The sequence below is a fragment of the Felis catus genome, chromosome E3 (genome assembly GCF_018350175.1).
Source record: "Felis catus isolate Fca126 chromosome E3, F.catus_Fca126_mat1.0, whole genome shotgun sequence".
Lineage (NCBI taxonomy): Eukaryota > Metazoa > Chordata > Mammalia > Carnivora > Felidae > Felis > Felis catus.
The window spans coordinates 5,178,942-5,194,450 of NC_058383.1; the positions used below are offsets into that span (position 1 = coordinate 5,178,942).

Sequence of the window (15,509 nt, forward strand, 5' to 3'; positions counted from 1 at the left end):
TCTTCAACATGGTACTGTCAGTTCTAGTTAGGCAGGAAAAAGAAATTAAAAAGCATCTAGTTTGGAAAGTAAGAAATAAAACTTGGCTTGCAGAGGACATAATCACTGTGTAGAAAATCCTGAGGAATCACTAAAAACATTAGAACTAACAAGTTCAGTACGGCTGCAGGTTACAAGACCAGTATGTCAAATTCAATTGTAGTTGTAAATGGTAGCAATGAACAAATTTGGAAGAGACATTAAGAAAACAGCTCCATTTTGTAATAATATTAAAAAGAATAAAACCCTTAGGAGTAAATTTAACATAGTACAAAATTTTTACTGTGAACTACGAAACATTGAAAAAAAAATGAAAAGGCCTGCATAGACGGAAAGAAAGATATCCCATGTTCAAGGATAGGAAGACTTAGTATTGCAAAGAGGACAATACCACCTACATTGATCTATAGATTTAACTCATTCCCTATGAAAACCCAGCTAATTTCTTTGTAGAAGTTGACAAACTCATCCCAAAATTAACGTAGACATTTATGGGAACGAAAGTAGCCACAATCATGAAAAAGAAGAACAAAGTTGCAGAACTCACATTTTTTGACAGACTGAAGCTACAGTAATCAAGATGGGGTGGTACTGGCATAAAGATAGACTTATAGGTCATGGAATGGAATTGAGAACCTAGAAATAAACCCTCACATTTACTGTCCAAAGGATTTTCAATAAAGATGTCAAGATGGTTCAGCGGGGGAAAGAATGGCTTTTTTTTTAAATGTTTGTTTTTAGAGAGGGAGGGAGGGAGGGTGGGAGGGATGGAGAGAGGGGGAGACACAGAATCCAAAGCAGTTTCCAGGCTCTGAGCTGTCAGCACAGAGCCCTACGTGGGGCTCGAACCCACAAACTGCGAGATCATGACCTGAGCCGAAGTTGGGTGCTTAAATGACTGAGCCACCTAGGCATCCTAACAATAGTCTTTTCAACCAATGGTCTGATACAGCTGGATGTCCACGTGCGGAAGAATATTACTGGACCACTCACTGTACGCAAAAATTAAAATGGATCAAAGACCTACACATAAGAAGGAAAACTATAGAACGCTTAGAGGAAAACATAGGGGTAAATTTTTGTGACTTTGGATTAGGCAAGAGTTTCTTAGATGTGACTCCAAAAACATAAACAGCAAAAGAAAAATATAGATAAAATGGATATCATCAAACTTGAAAACTCTTGTGCTTCATAGGACCTCATCAAGAATGTGAAGAGGCAGCCCACAGAATGGGAGAAATTTTTTTATAAATCATATATAAATCCGATACAGACTTCTATCCAGAATATATGAAGAAGTCTTAACCACTCAATAATAAAAAAGACAATTATAAAATGAGCAAAGTCTCTGAATAGATGTTTCTCCCAAGAGGATCCATAAATCAGTTTATGATAAGGTCATAAGGAGAATGGCTAATAAGCACATGATGGGATGGTCAACATCATTAGCTGTCAGGGAGCTGATCAAAACCACAGTGGGATACTACTTGACATCTACTGGGGTGTCTATAATAATAATTTTAAAAGACCGTTAAGATTCTGTGTCTCCCTCTTTCTCTCTGCCACTCCCCTGTTTGCGCTGTGCCCCTCTCTCAAAAATGAACATACGTTAAAAAAAAAATGTTGCCAAGGATGTGGAGAAATCAGTCATACGCTGCCAGTTGGATAAAAAGTGGCTGTGGCACTTCCTGAAAATACTAAAGTCACCGTGTGACCCGGGTTTATACCCAAGAGAAGTAAAAACCTATGTGTGCACAAATGCTTGTGCACAAATGTTCATAGCCACCTAATTCTTGATAGCCAAAGAGTGGAAACCGTTCAGATCCGTCAACTCAGATATCCCTCAGCTGACGGACGAACACGATGTGCTATGTCCATACGGTGGGGTATTACGTGGCAGCGAGGAGAAGCAGAGGCCTGATACGAGCCGCAATCTGGACGAACACACTAAGATCGTACAAGAAGCCAGTCACGAAGACCACGTATTGTGTTCCTCCGTTTATATGGAGCGCTCAGAAGAGGTGAATTCACACAGACAAAGAGCAGACCAGTGGTTGCCTGGGGCTGGCAGAGGGCGAGGAGAAGGGGCTGGGGTTTCTTTTTGGGGTGTTAAAAGTATTCAGGAATGGATTGTGGTGATGGTTGCACAGATACGCTTGGAACCATCGAATGGTACCCTTGAAATTGGACAGTTGTATGGAGTGGGAATTAGGTTTGAATGGAGCTGCTAAAAAGGACAAAAACAAAACCAAACCACAAAACCTGATGAGTGACCCGGGGATTGTGGCACCTCCTTGAACCTCAGCTTCCATGAGGGCCTGAGTCTGAGCTCTCCGCCGCTCTCTGGCAGGCATGTGAGATTAACTGCAGAACTTGTGCGAAGTGCAGTCTGGCAATTTCCTGTAGGCTACAAATACTGAGTGCCTGCAGGATTTGAGTTCCAAAAAACGCGAAGTTCTGAGTCCGTGCCAGGCTCTGTTTTAGGCCCATGGGTTGTGTTTAAAAAAAAAAAAAAAAAAAAGCATTCGCCCACTCGGGGAGCTGTAATCTGCCAGAACGATACAGGCATTACGTGATAAGCATGATAAATACGAAAACCGGTTCTGTCCTTTGTTGGAAGGTGATGGGGCGGAGTAGAGGCGCATAAGGGCTTTGGGTGAGCTGAGGTAGGGGTGTTAGGAGCCGGTTGTGATGGGCTGGTCAGGGTCCTGTCATTGACAACATGATGTTTGTGCAAGGGCAGAGAGGGGACGAGGGTGTTCTGCAGGCAAGTGTTGTGTTGGAGGCCAGCAGGACAGGCAGAGGGTCATGGGTGGGAGCGTGCCTTGCCTAGTGTGTTTGGGGCCGTGTGGCTGGAACAGAGGGAGGGGGAGGGTGACAGAGGTTCTCAGGGTGACGATGGCGCCCTCTGTCCATTCCTGGGGGGACAGGGAAGGACATGGTCTGAGTCACAACTCGAGCCGACCACTCTGGAATAGACTGTTGAGTGGTGGGTGAGCAACAGCAGAAGCAGTGGGGCCAGCAGGGAGTGGCTCCCATCAGGCTGGGGGGAGCGGGGTCGGCGGTGGGGTCGGGGTGAGAAGTGCTCAGGTTCCGGGTTTGAGGTCGAGCTGGGTTTGAGGTCGAGCTGGCGGGAAGTTCTGGCGGTGGAGCCACCGTCAACAGGGACCAGCAGCAGCTGTGGGCGTGGTCATTGGGGCCGGTTGACCCCTTGGGGGCCGGGGTGGGGGGCATCCAGGTGGAAGGTTCAGAGAAGGGGCCCGCAGGAGACAGAAGCCCCAGCGTGGCTGGCTCAGAGGTGGTGTTTAAATCCGTGGGGAGTGTGGCTGGAGCTGAAGAGTAGACCCAGGACTGAGCCTCAGGAGCGCCCCTCAACGGAGGACAAATAGGCAGCTGGAGTAGGGCTTGATTTTCCTCTCTGGTCCCGCCCTCGGGTCTGGAGGCCCCTAGCTCCTTCCCTGGGGGCGTGTGATAACCCGGCTGTCCTCTTGCCAAGAGGCAGGCGTTGGGACAGTGGGTGGGGGTTGGCCTTTAACGCAGACCCTTGTGGCTCTAACCTGGCTGCCTGCTGCCATTCCTGGGGTGCTCCCACCGGACCGCGCCCTTACTGGCGCCCTGGTGCCATCTCCTCAGGCCATTGGCCAACCCCTGTGGTGTTGGGCCTGCTCCCCGGGCTTTGTCACTGGTGCTCATGGGCCGTGAGCCCGCTGCTTCCTGGGGCGCTCCATTAGTGCCCCGTGTGCGCAGGACCCCACGGCCTCAGCAGCTTCCCCCCGGCCGGCCGCTGAGCTCAGGGAAAGGAGGGTAAAGTGCTCTGAGCCGGTGCCCCGCACAGCCCTGCGGGTGGCTGCCGGGGTTCCCTTTGCTGGTGGCGCTGAGCCACAGCCGTTCCTTGTGGTTGACTGATGGCGCACTGGCCTGGCATCTCCGAGGGGAAGGCGGACCCCTGACTTGTGGCTGCGGCCTTGCCGAGGCCACACCGCCCTGTGGCAGCTACAGCGTTTCTCTGCCTGAGGTGTCCTTACTGTCCCTTGTGACCATAACCTGGGGAAGCAGTGTGGAGTGAAATCCCAGTCCCAGCGAAGCACATTGTTGGCCTCTTTCACGTTTATGTAAAAGTTCAGGCCCTTTATTCTCACGCTTAGTTTGGTTTTAAAAGCTCTTCCAAACTGACCCAGCTACTGGGCCCCCTCAGCCCACCTGTGAAGCATGGACGCTGTCGGAGGCCGCTGCTCAGGAAACTCAGGAGACCACGTGCATCTTGCCCTTTGGGCCCTGTGCTGCCGCAGGGTCTGGGCATGGCTCTGGCAGCCGCCTGGGGTGTCCCGACGGCCTCCCTACCCTGGCCGCACTGACTGTGATGTAAACTAATGTCCTGTCGAGTCCCTTCTGCCCGAAGCCTGAGACCAGACGTGCCGTCACGCCGATCCTAACTTTGAGTTACGCGGCATGAAAAACCACAAACGTTTGCTGTAGGAAATGTCTTCCTTTTGAAAGGATTGAAATCCTGTGCATTGGCCTCGGACCGCATTTGCTTTCTTTCCCAGGGACGATTTCAACATTAAAGTTCTTCAAGCGTTTGTCGAGCTCCATGAGTTTGCTGATCTGAACCTCGTCCAAGCCTTAAGGTAAGTGTTGGAGCCTCGGCTGTTCTCGAGAAGGTGGGGGGCAGCTGCAGCCAGAGGCCGGGTGCTCACAGCACAGAGGCCCGCGACAGGCACTCTCGGACCCAGCTGGTGCCTGCCCTGGTGGGACCGCCGGTGTGCACTCTGGCCCCAGCCCCTTTGCTCTTCTGTGCTCTCCCCTGGTATTTGACAGTCAGGTGCGCACTTTCTTCCCAGAAAGCTCTGCGGCTCAGTCTCTGTGCCACCTGGGTACAGGCCCGCTTCTTGCTGCATTTGGTCTAAATCAGCAGCCTCGTGGGTACCTTCCCTGCGCGTGCCCCCCACCCCCCAGGTGTGACAGCAAACCTGTGGATGCTCAGCCATCAGAGGCGGCCCCCTGGTCCCTGTCTTGTCCCGGTAAAGCCAGGTGTCACTGCGTATCAGGCTGAGTGGGGGAGGATGGCCCTCAGACACTCCTGCGTGGCCCTGAGCCACGCTGGCCGCTGCCGTGGAAGTGCCCGGTCATCCCTCTGGTTGTGCCCTTGAGGCACCATCCCGTACACTCCGCTCTTCTGCAGCGCTGACAGCATCCGTTTCCTTCTCCGGTGCCCCCCGCTGGGGCTCCGATGGCTGTGCGCTGAGCCAGGGCCACACAGGCTCCGTCGGGTCTGGCTCCAGCTGGTCAGTCGCGGGGCCTAGAGCCGGGGCTTCCGGGTGGGGATGCCAGCCGGCCCTGTAGTGAGTGGTGCCGGGCTGCCCCCAGCACCCCAGGTCCCTCTGCCGGCCGCCCTGCTGTCCTGTGTCCCCGCACCCAGCAGCCTTTACCGTGGAAACGCCATCGTCCCCTCCTGTCCATTTCTCCGCAGGCAGTTCCTGTGGAGCTTCCGACTTCCGGGTGAGGCTCAGAAAATCGACCGCATGATGGAGGCGTTCGCGTCCCGCTACTGCCTGTGCAACCCGGGCGTCTTCCAGTCCACAGGTCGGTGAGGGCCGGGTCCCGGCGCCCCACCAGAGCCCTCTGCCCAGGCCCCGCTGGCCTGGCGGACGGCTGAGCGCCCCTGCGCCCTCTGCCCTTTCAGACACCTGCTACGTGCTGTCCTTCGCCATCATCATGCTCAACACCAGCCTCCACAACCACAACGTGCGGGACAAGCCCACAGCCGAGCGCTTCGTCACCATGAACCGCGGCATCAACGAGGGAGGAGACCTCCCAGAGGAGCTGCTGCGGGTGAGCCCCGCTCCCGGGCCCTGCACCGGCCCTCACTCCACCGAGCCCGGTGCCTGCCACCCTTGGGGACGTGGTGCAGATGGGCCCTTTCTCCCCCGCCCGCATCCCTGAGCTCCCCGTGGCCTGTGTTCCTCACAGAACCTGTACGAGAGCATCAAGAACGAGCCGTTTAAGATCCCGGAGGACGACGGCAACGACCTGACGCACACGTTCTTCAACCCCGACCGCGAGGGCTGGCTCCTGAAGCTGGGTGAGTGGCGGCCGGCGGGCGGGACCCGCGCTCGGAGCCCCCAGCCCTCGGCAGCCAAGGCCCCCGACCAAAGGCAGAAACGTTAAAGGCGAAGGCCGATGGGCCGAGTCCGCCCGCGGCGGCCGGCCGCTCGCCCCAGACTCGATGGCTGCCGCTTTGAGCCCCGCCCTGTCCGCACGAGGCCATCCTGTCCGTGTCCACGGCGGAGAATAACGCCCGGGCTGCACGAGCGTCCCAGAAAACTGCTCAGTTAGCATCCAGATACACCCAAGGCAGTTTTCTGCACCAGATGCAGGTGCATTTCCTGCGAGAACCTGCGTGCCTCTCTCTTGGTTTGGTGTGGCTGATTTTTGATGCGTGGTTTAAATGTGCCTTCTTGTTTTCCTTCTGCCTGTGGCTCCCACCTTTCTGTTCTGTGACGGGCTGTCCCTGCTTGTTCTGCGTTAGGAGGTACGTACCCAGTGGCTTCCTGCCCTCCCCTAGCTGCTCACTCCTCTCTCGTTCTCTCTCCCCCGTTGGTCTGTGTGAAGCTTTGATTTGTGGCTGCCATTCATCTGACCCATGTGGCTTTGGACTTGCTGGGGTTAGCGTCATGCAGGGTGCAGTGAATGTGACACCCACAGCCCTGGGGTGGCCGGAATGCCAGCCTTTCTGCGCCCGGGAGCGCATGGGGAATGCCACGTGGGAACGAGCTTGCCCCTCTGTGTCTTTAGGGCCCGAGCGGCCACGAGCCTGCTGGTCATCTCCAATTTCGTGCCTCACCGGGTGCCTCTCATACTAACCAAACAGCGCATGTCTGCACCACCCCTGGACAGGGCCTGGGGATGGTCAAAAGGATTCGTAACCATTGACACAGAAATAGAATAGCGGTGATATTTTCTGGGCAATTTTAGAAATTGGTAGGAGGGTTTTTTTGTTTTATTTTTACACTGGGTGGGGTGGGGTGGGATCTCGGCCTTTCTGTGACACGTCACAACTGTACGTCATCCGGGCACTCTGAGAGCACGTTGTAGGAGACCAGGCTTGAGAGAAGTCCGGCGATTTTGTGGTTTTCATCAAGGGGAGGGTAAAGAGGCGTGAAGGCCTGTGAAGGCCATGGCTCCGCCGTTCGGGTTTGGGGTCTTGCTCTGACTTTTCTCTGGCTGCGCTGAGGTTTGGGAGAGTTCTGGACCTTGGCCTAGAAACCCAGAGCCGTAGCCGTGGACCTGAAGGCCTGAGTCCCCTTTGAGATGCATCTGACTCTCTGGTCGTATCAGTTCTGGGGCCCCCAGGGGAGGCCAGAGCAGGGACGTGTCCAAAACCCCCGCAGCAGCACCCGGGCCCCTCCCGGCCCTGCGTTGCCAGGGAACGCCCCTCGAAGGGCAGTGACGGCACAAGCCCGCCCGGCAGCTGGTGTGGCCTCAGCACCCGTGGGAGACGGACCTGCTTCTAGACAGAACAAAACGATGGGCGTAAAGGCACACCAGGGCTTGCACCCCAGCCTGTGTCCTGGCTACTCATCTAATCGGGCCACAGAACCCGCGTCCAGAGCACCCTTAGGGGACAGAGCCAGCTGGGTGGTGAGTGGGCGCCGAGGAGCCCCGGGCAGCGGGCTCCTTCCGCGCTCCACCGCCGTGTGCGCATGCGTGAGAGGTGGTGGTCCCGCAGTCACTAAGCTAGTGGTGATTGGTCACCCGCCGGCCAGCCGAGAGACTGCCCGGGAGCCCCCTCCCCAGACGCACAGCAAGCCCGCTGCTGCCTCCCCGTCCCGGACGGCCCCTCTGTTGGCAGAGCTGCAGCCAGAGAGTGGACTTCGCAGGGGACTGGTGTCCCCGGAGCTGCTGGGGCCTACACACAGTCCCGCCCGTGGGCTGCCTCCCAGCAGTTCTGACGCTGGCCTGGCCAGCAGGGACAGTGGCTGGTGTTGGGCTCTGAGGACCAAGAAAGCAGTCAATCTGGAAGCCGATGCTGAAGATGAGTTGGTTTGGCCAGGGTGCTCTTGCTGCGCTCGGCTCTGGGCCCCCACCCAGCACAGGGCAGATCTAGGCCCCGACCCGGAGGCGCTTGGCCACAGGCCTACAGCACGGGCGTAGGAAATGTGTGCTCCGTGCACCCACGCAAATCGGGACGGAGGTCACCGCCTGACCTTACTTCATTGTTTCCCGTCATAAGCTTAGTCTTAGGGCAGGTGGCACTTTCGAAAGGCCTGGATGTTTTGCGGGAGCGTAGGAACATTGTAGTGTTGCTTACGGATCAGCGAAGTGCCTCATAGTCACCAAGTTTTGAGAACGAGTCGGTTGTGTTGAAAACACAGGAACGCGGATCAGAGCTGAACTGTCACGTGGAGTGTGTGTTGCGGGGTGTGCGTGTGCGTGTGCCTGGGAACGGCCATGGAACTAGGAGGAGGTTCACGGGGTGGGGAAGCCAGGCTCCTTTCTGCAGGGGTGCGTGGTGTGGCATGTGTCCCTGTCTCCCGAAGCTCAGCCAGAAACACAGAAGCAGAGCCTGTCTGTTCCCTGCAGCCAAATCTCTGAGCCCAGGGGTGTGACGCCAGCCTGCTCTCTGTGCTGCACGGGTACCTGGGATGGGGCTGGGAGGCCCCTTGGCCAGGAGAACTGGACTAGGGATCGGGCTCCCCAAGACGTGCCACTGAACCCCAGGAGCAGCAGGGTAGGAGCCCAGGGGCAAAATGCTGAGAAGCCTTCCTGGCAAAGCCGCTTCTCCTGGGGAGGGGGGGTGGGTCACGGGGTCGCCGATAGGGCCTCAGGGTGAGCAGAACACATAGGCCGCCACCTAGCGACCCAGTGGCGGGAGCGCAGGGAAGAGGGGGCACTGGACAGATGGACAGCACGGGGAGCCCCTGGGAGGATTCTCCCACGAATGTGCTCGTTGAGGCTCAGTGGACGGCAGGTGCTGGCGAGAGCATCGGGGCTCAGGCCAGCACGGTGTGACCTGAAGGAAGGGCCTGGGTGCGGCACACGGTCAGATCCTCATGACAGGGACCCAAGGGGGGGGGGCGTGGAGCCGGGGGGGTGTCTGCCGGGGGTTTGGGGGGAGCAGCAGCTGGCCCTTCCTTCCCCGCTCGGCTGCGGCTTCCTCCACTGTGCCCGGCGTGCCCCATGCAGCCAGCCTGCCTGAGGCCGTCGGGAGGAGGTCAGGTGTCTGACTGGTGAGGCAGGGGGTGAGGGACCCCAGAGGGGTCTCCCGAGGGCCTGGCCAGTGGCCCTGACTCTCCCCGCACAGCGGGTGGTGTCTTGCCTGCCGGGGTTTCTGCCCACACCAGGGCCGGGACGCTCTCTTGCCTCAGCCCCAGGAGGACCTGGGAGCTGGCAAGTGTCCTTTCTTGTCCTTCCACGCCCCACGCCCCCCCACCCCATGATCCCCTTGTCCTGTCTCCATGCCTGTGTCCCTCAGCCCTCTTGGCACTCACCCAGATAGAGGTGGTGAGCTAGACCTTGGCTGTCACCTTGGGGAGTGACCGGGCAGGGAGGGTCCCTTCTTGTGCCCCTGGATTGCTTGAGTCTGTTACCACGTGCGTCGTCTTCTCTCAGGTTTTGTTTTTTTAACTTCATGTCAAAAGTAAGGGCTAGAAATTGAAGCCAGTTCGTGCCAAATATTTAAGGGTAAAAAAGGACTTCCTTTTCCATAGTGAAAGGAGAGTAGGTGCAGATAGATGATGTGTGTGTGTGTGTGTGTGTGTGTGTGTGTGTGTGTGTGCGCGCGTGCGCGCGGGCGCTTCACATGCATCCCGTATCTTGTTAAGAGATTAATTCAATCTAATAATTCCCTGGACTGAGGAGTAATTGATGTTGATGGATCCCAGGGCCACCCAGAGCCCTGAGGTAATGGGATTACGTCCTGGACAGGCCCCGGGGAGCCGCACTGACTTCATCTTGTCATTTCCATGTGGGGAAATTAAGCCCATTCATCATGACTAACTTTTCCCGAAAGCAGGTTTGGAATGCACTTGAGTTACCTAGGCGGCCCAGGGGGCCACGGTGGGGGTGCATGCGGGGCCCCCAGCAGCACGCCGCGCCCTCCTGTCGCCAGCGGGCCGAGAGGGGCCTGCAGGGCACCCGGCCACACGGCTTGGCCAGGACGTGGCCGAGCGTTGGGCGGAGTGTCGAACAGGTTCACCAGGAAGGAAACTAAAGGCCAGGCCTGGCTCCCGATGGCATTTGTGAAAATGGGTATTTGTAGGCCTCGGGTCGTGTGCCCGCCCCGGGCCCTGGCTCACGAGCTCCTTCCGCTTTTAGGAGGGCGGGTGAAGACCTGGAAGCGGCGCTGGTTCATCCTGACCGACAACTGCCTCTACTACTTCGAGTACACGACGGTGAGTACCGGGCGGGCCGCCCGCCCTCCGTGCCCCCGGCCCCTGCGCCGCCGCCCCAAGCGAGGCTGGCTGTGCGCTCTTCTCTCGTAGGACAAGGAGCCCAGGGGAATCATCCCCCTGGAAAACCTCAGCATCAGGGAGGTGGAAGACCCGCGCAAACCGGTAAGCGGCCCTGCCCTTGGCGCCTCGGCCCGGCGGCGGCGGCCCCCCTCGCGCGCTGACGGCCCTCTGTCTGTCTCGCCAGAACTGTTTCGAGCTTTACAACCCGAGCCACAAAGGCCAGGTCATCAAGGCCTGCAAAACGGAGGCGGACGGCCGAGTGGTGGAGGGCAACCACGTGGTGTACCGGATCTCCGCCCCGAGCCCCGAGGAGAAGGAGGAGTGGATGAAGTCCATCAGGTGCGCGCCGGCCCCGCTCGAGCCCGAAGGCTCCGCGTCCTCGCGGTGCGCGAGCGCGCACGTCCGTACGCCTGCGCGTGCGTGTGTGGGCGGGCGTGCACGTGCGCGCACGCATCTGTGGGAGGGCACGCACGTGTGTACGCGTGCACGCGCGCTTCCGAGGGCAGGGCCCGCCCTGTGGCCGCAGAGACGCGGAGGCTCGAGCCTGCTCTGCCTGGAGGGCTGCGGGTGCCTTCTTCCCACCTGAGGGTTTCCTCCCCCGCCCCCCCTTCCCCCCCAGAGCGAGCATCAGCAGGGATCCTTTCTATGACATGTTGGCCACGAGGAAGAGGAGGATTGCCAATAAGAAATAGATCTTTCCTGGCCCGAACCGGTGAAAACAGAAGCCAAGACTCCACGACGGAAAGTGACTGGGAGCCTCCCCCGACCCCCCCAGCGCCGCCGGCCCCGCCTCGGTCTCCCGCCTCCTCTCTGGAGACGGCGCGTGCGCAGTGGGAGCGCCGCCCCGAGCCCCCGAGGAGCGTTCTGTGCGTGGCGGCCGATGTCCAGATGCCCTCCTCCCGGTCCCAGCCCGCGGTGGCACCTGCCGGCTCCTTCGAGGGAACCTCGTGCCAGTCGTGCCGCCCTTGGCTCACCCGTGGCAGCGTTCGCCGTTCCAGAAGCCGCTGTTTTATATCTGAACAAGAAAGGAAACGCTACCACTTTTTTATTCAGAGTTTTTTCTCAGATATATAGGATTATAGCTTTTATATGCCTTTTTATACTCTGAAATTATAACGAAGGATACTTTCTAACACTAGTATTTTTAGAATGGCAGCTATAAATGTAACTCGTGGACGCAAGTATATACTGTGCACTGAAGAAGTCGTCTATACGTGCACCTGCCGCCCTGCGTGGGGGGGGCGTGGGCGGCTTTGTGGGGTGCTTTCGTGGTGGTCCTTGGGGTGGAGGGACGTTTCTGGGCAGGGGCTGGGCTCCAGGGGGCCAGATCCCGGGGGTCTCGTCATCAGCTCAGACTCTGTGGCCCCACAGATACTTTCTAAAAAGGCCAATTGTTACAATGTAAGTGCTGGTTCTGGGTGTGAATCCTGTGGCTGCGGTCACAGGGGGTGTGTTGAGCCCCGTGAGACCGCCGCCAACCAGCAGTTGCGTGTGGTTCAGTGCAACCGTGAGTGGTTCAGACTGACGGACCGGTCTTCGCTATTTAAAACCTTTCGGCAAAACAGATACTTCTTTTACTGACCTACTAGTTTGACCAGATCTCTTAGCATAATGAATAGACGAGCAACCAGAGCAGATCTTACTCCTCGTTTTTAGAGACTGTAATCTCTTGCCATGAGGACGGAAGGGGCGCGCTGTGGGATGAGGGTGCGTGGCACTTAGGGTCTCCTGTAAATAGCGTGAAAGCCCAGATGCACGCTGGTGGTGGCACTTAAGAAGATCCACCGTCAGACGGTTGTCAGGCTGCCGATGATCTAACAGGTGCTCAGGACGTCTGCCCGAGGGAGGACGGGGCTCAGAGCCGGCCGGGGGCGCCGCTGGGGGCTGCTGGGCGCTGGGGCGGTGCCTCTGCCTCTTCTGGACGGGGCCGGTGACGGATGCTGCCGGGACCCTCTTGGCCACATTCCGGCGGTGGGTCCCCGTGTCTGTGCCCTTTAGAGGTCACGAGCTGTCGTGTGCAAAATGAAAGTCCCAGAAAGCAGACCTCGGACCGGACCGTCGGCACCTATGTGAAGATTTTAAGTAGAAGTGACTGCCCTGCGAGTTGCCTTGGTGCTGACACTGACTGGCCGTGGGCCCCTGGCCTCGGCACCACTGACCTTGACGTAGCTTTAAGTCACGCTGGATGCAAAGGGGTCTGGGCCCGGGCCTCTCTGACATGCCTCAAACTGATTTTTTGTTTCCTTCCCAAGCTTTTAGGCTTTGTTACCGTCCTGATACCTCAAATTCGAAACTTTAGTTTTGGAGAAAGGCGAGTCCTCATTCTTGAAATGCCTGGCTGGTATATATGCAACTCTGGCCTCCAGTCTTCCACGAAAGCCGATGGCGCCTGGAGCACGCGCCCGCCGCCCCCACCGTCGCCGACCAGTGGGGCCGCCCGCCCCTCTCCCGGGCCGCCCAGGGCGCCGAGGGATCAGTGGTTGGCGCGGGGGCGCGCTCCCTCTCTCGGCCCCGGGTAGGCCCCTGGGGATACAGGCTTTCTGTCTTCGGGGTTTGGCCTCTGTAGGGTTGGGAGAAGCGAGCTTTGGGAAACCCCTGTAGGAATTCTCTGGTCGCCGGTGAAGGAGCCTCGCGTGATGGCTCTTTTCCCGGGAACCGTGCAGAGGCCGTGGTGCTTAGAATCTGTCACTTGCGGTCAGTGTTCCGTGAGATCTCTGACTCCGGGTTTTGCGTGGCAGTATTAACGCGGGGCAAGCCGGCGGTCACCCCGCTACGCCGTCAGGCGGGCCGGTGGCCGCGTCTCTCCTCCCTGCCCCCACGTCCTCCCAGTGCTAGCATTTTAGTCCCAACTCTGGCCAAAGACAAGCTTCCCTCCGGAGACCAGGGGCAGGAGGCGGAGAAGGGGGTGCTCTGGGCCGAAGACCGCGGCTGCCACGGCCCCGCCGGCCTCCGTTTACCCTCACCCAGGCGAGCGTCAGTGTCTTCGGGATCGCGGCACATCCTGGAACAGTCTAACGTGGTACCAAACGGAGTCAAAATAGCTATTTATAGATGAAGCAGCATTCAATGCTTCATATAAAGCAATGCATATTTTTAAAAGTTAAAATGCATAGATCTATAGAGATGTGCTTTGCTGAGAAGTTAGGTCTGTTGTAGACCGGAAACCACATGTTGTGATTTCGCATTTTCTTATTTTTTTCTTAGGCATTTCTATTTACGGTAAATATAGTTAATATGTAAATAATGTACATAGAGATTTCCGGAGTGTTTGTTATTCAGTGTATATACCCCCACAACCTGCATGAAGAAATACCCCGTCATCGATGTTTTGTTGTATCATTGGAGGGTGTATGGCCGTCAAATTGCAAATACCGTGTTCACAAAATAAAAAAAGGCGTTGTTCAGACAAGACCGTCTGGGACTTGGTTCTTGAAAATAGATTGTGGGGTCCCGCGGCCTGCTCCCTGCCCCTCCTCCAGGCCCAGGAAGGCGGGGAGGGGAGGGGGCAGCTTGGGCTGGAACAGGTGAGAAGGGTCTGCTGCGCAAACGGGGAAAACAGCGGTAAAGAAGAAGACACAAGATGTTGAATTTGCTGCCATTTATATACTATATAAACTTTACATGCTGTGTATTTACAGTGGGGCGAGTGCTTTTTTTAATCTTTAAAAAAACAAAGATCAAACTTTAGACATCTCTGAACAACACAAACTGTATAAACCATACAGATTATTCAGATACAAACTGTATTAAATACAGTTTTCCCCACTCCGTCTCCTGATGCAGGACCAGTGAATTATAAGTGTATCACAGTTTGATAGCATATCCATATTAAAAATAAAATCACAGTATGATTTTGTCTGTAACTAGAAACTTTAAGGGACCAAGCTGACAACTCAGACTCCAATATCATAGTCAAGACAAGAGACACTGTATAAAAAAGTGTTAAGTAATAAAAACATACTGTAGGCTTTACAAATAATGTTTGGATTATACATTCATAATGTAAATACTCATCATAACTGGTAAATCGATTGGAATAGTTCCACAAAGTTCAAAAACAGAACTTGTCTATAAAATACATTTTCAAATCTTGAATACAACTAAAATATGAAGCGAATTAGTTTCTAGTATCAGACATTACAGAAAACAGACTGCTCCCAAGTCTAGTCGAGAGCTCGTGAATCTTTAAATAAGTCTTTAAATTAAATATACACACTGTCAGTTGGTTTGTACTTTTACTAATTCCATGGTTTCCCGGCTGCTCTCGCACCGGAGGTCTGGCTTGAAGGAGCTTTTCCATGGAATGCGAGCAGTCCACCTGAGTCTGATTAAGCAGCATTGAGATGTTCCAGTCCAGGGCGTCACTGTCCGTGGGATTTATGTACACGCTGTTTACAACGGTCAGCAGTTGTAGAAAGGGTTCGTCCGTTTGGAATAAGGGGAATTAAGAAAAGGTAAAAACTAAAAAAAAGTCCTCCATGGTAAAATCTGTACAGTATTTACTAAAGAAGCACCACGCAGATTTGAACAGAGTTATTTCTACATTTATAATTTAAGCTGGGTTGGGGATGGCTTCTGTTGAACGCGCTGAATCTGAAAGACAAGAGGCGGCAAGCAGCGGGCGTTAGTACCTCCCGGGGCGGGCGGCGGGCGGCGGGGCGGCTCCCCCGCCACCACCCCAGTCGGGGCCTGCCTTCCCGCACGGTCCGGGCTCCCCGGGGGAGCGCTTCTTCCCGACCACGGGCCCTCTGCCTTCCGGAAGGGCGGAGAAGGAAGCGGGCTGTTCCGGACGGACGTGCGGAGGGAGCCACCTGCTGGGCCCGAGCCCGGCTGCCGCTAATCCTCTCCGGCCTTAAATCCCCTCTCGCTAGACAAGAGCCTGATTCCTTAATCAGGCTTCGGTCTTTTCCTTAAGACACACGGACTAAGCAGGTTAGTTAACCGCACGTTAATCCTCCGCAGACACTTCAGTGAGATCCGTTTCAAATCCCCCCTGCGGCCTGGGAGCCACACGGG

The 15,509-nt window shown here is 56.1% G+C and overlaps 2 protein-coding genes across 7 annotated transcripts in view; one reads left to right on the top strand and one right to left on the bottom strand.

The window, feature by feature from the left end:
- CYTH3 (cytohesin 3) overlaps positions 1-13,902 on the top strand; it is a 99,555-nt gene extending 85,653 nt beyond the window's left edge. For all 3 annotated transcript variants that reach the window (XM_023246645.2, XM_045048148.1, XM_045048147.1), the window contains 8 exons: positions 4,587-4,667; positions 5,510-5,622; positions 5,723-5,871; positions 6,010-6,121; positions 10,357-10,433; positions 10,524-10,595; positions 10,678-10,832; positions 11,113-13,902. In XM_023246645.2, coding sequence (XP_023102413.2) covers positions 4,587-4,667; positions 5,510-5,622; positions 5,723-5,871; positions 6,010-6,121; positions 10,357-10,433; positions 10,524-10,595; positions 10,678-10,832; positions 11,113-11,185 — 832 coding nt within the window. In that variant the 3' untranslated portion in view covers positions 11,186-13,902. The remainder of the gene's footprint in view (positions 1-4,586; positions 4,668-5,509; positions 5,623-5,722; positions 5,872-6,009; positions 6,122-10,356; positions 10,434-10,523; positions 10,596-10,677; positions 10,833-11,112) is intronic.
- Positions 13,903-14,076: 174 nt separating this feature from the next.
- USP42 (ubiquitin specific peptidase 42) overlaps positions 14,077-15,509 on the bottom strand; it is a 73,514-nt gene continuing 72,081 nt past the window's right edge. For all 4 annotated transcript variants that reach the window (XM_019820405.3, XM_045048145.1, XM_023246644.2 and 1 more), the window contains one exon: positions 14,077-15,086. The gene's annotated coding sequence lies outside the window, so the exon portion shown is untranslated. The remainder of the gene's footprint in view (positions 15,087-15,509) is intronic.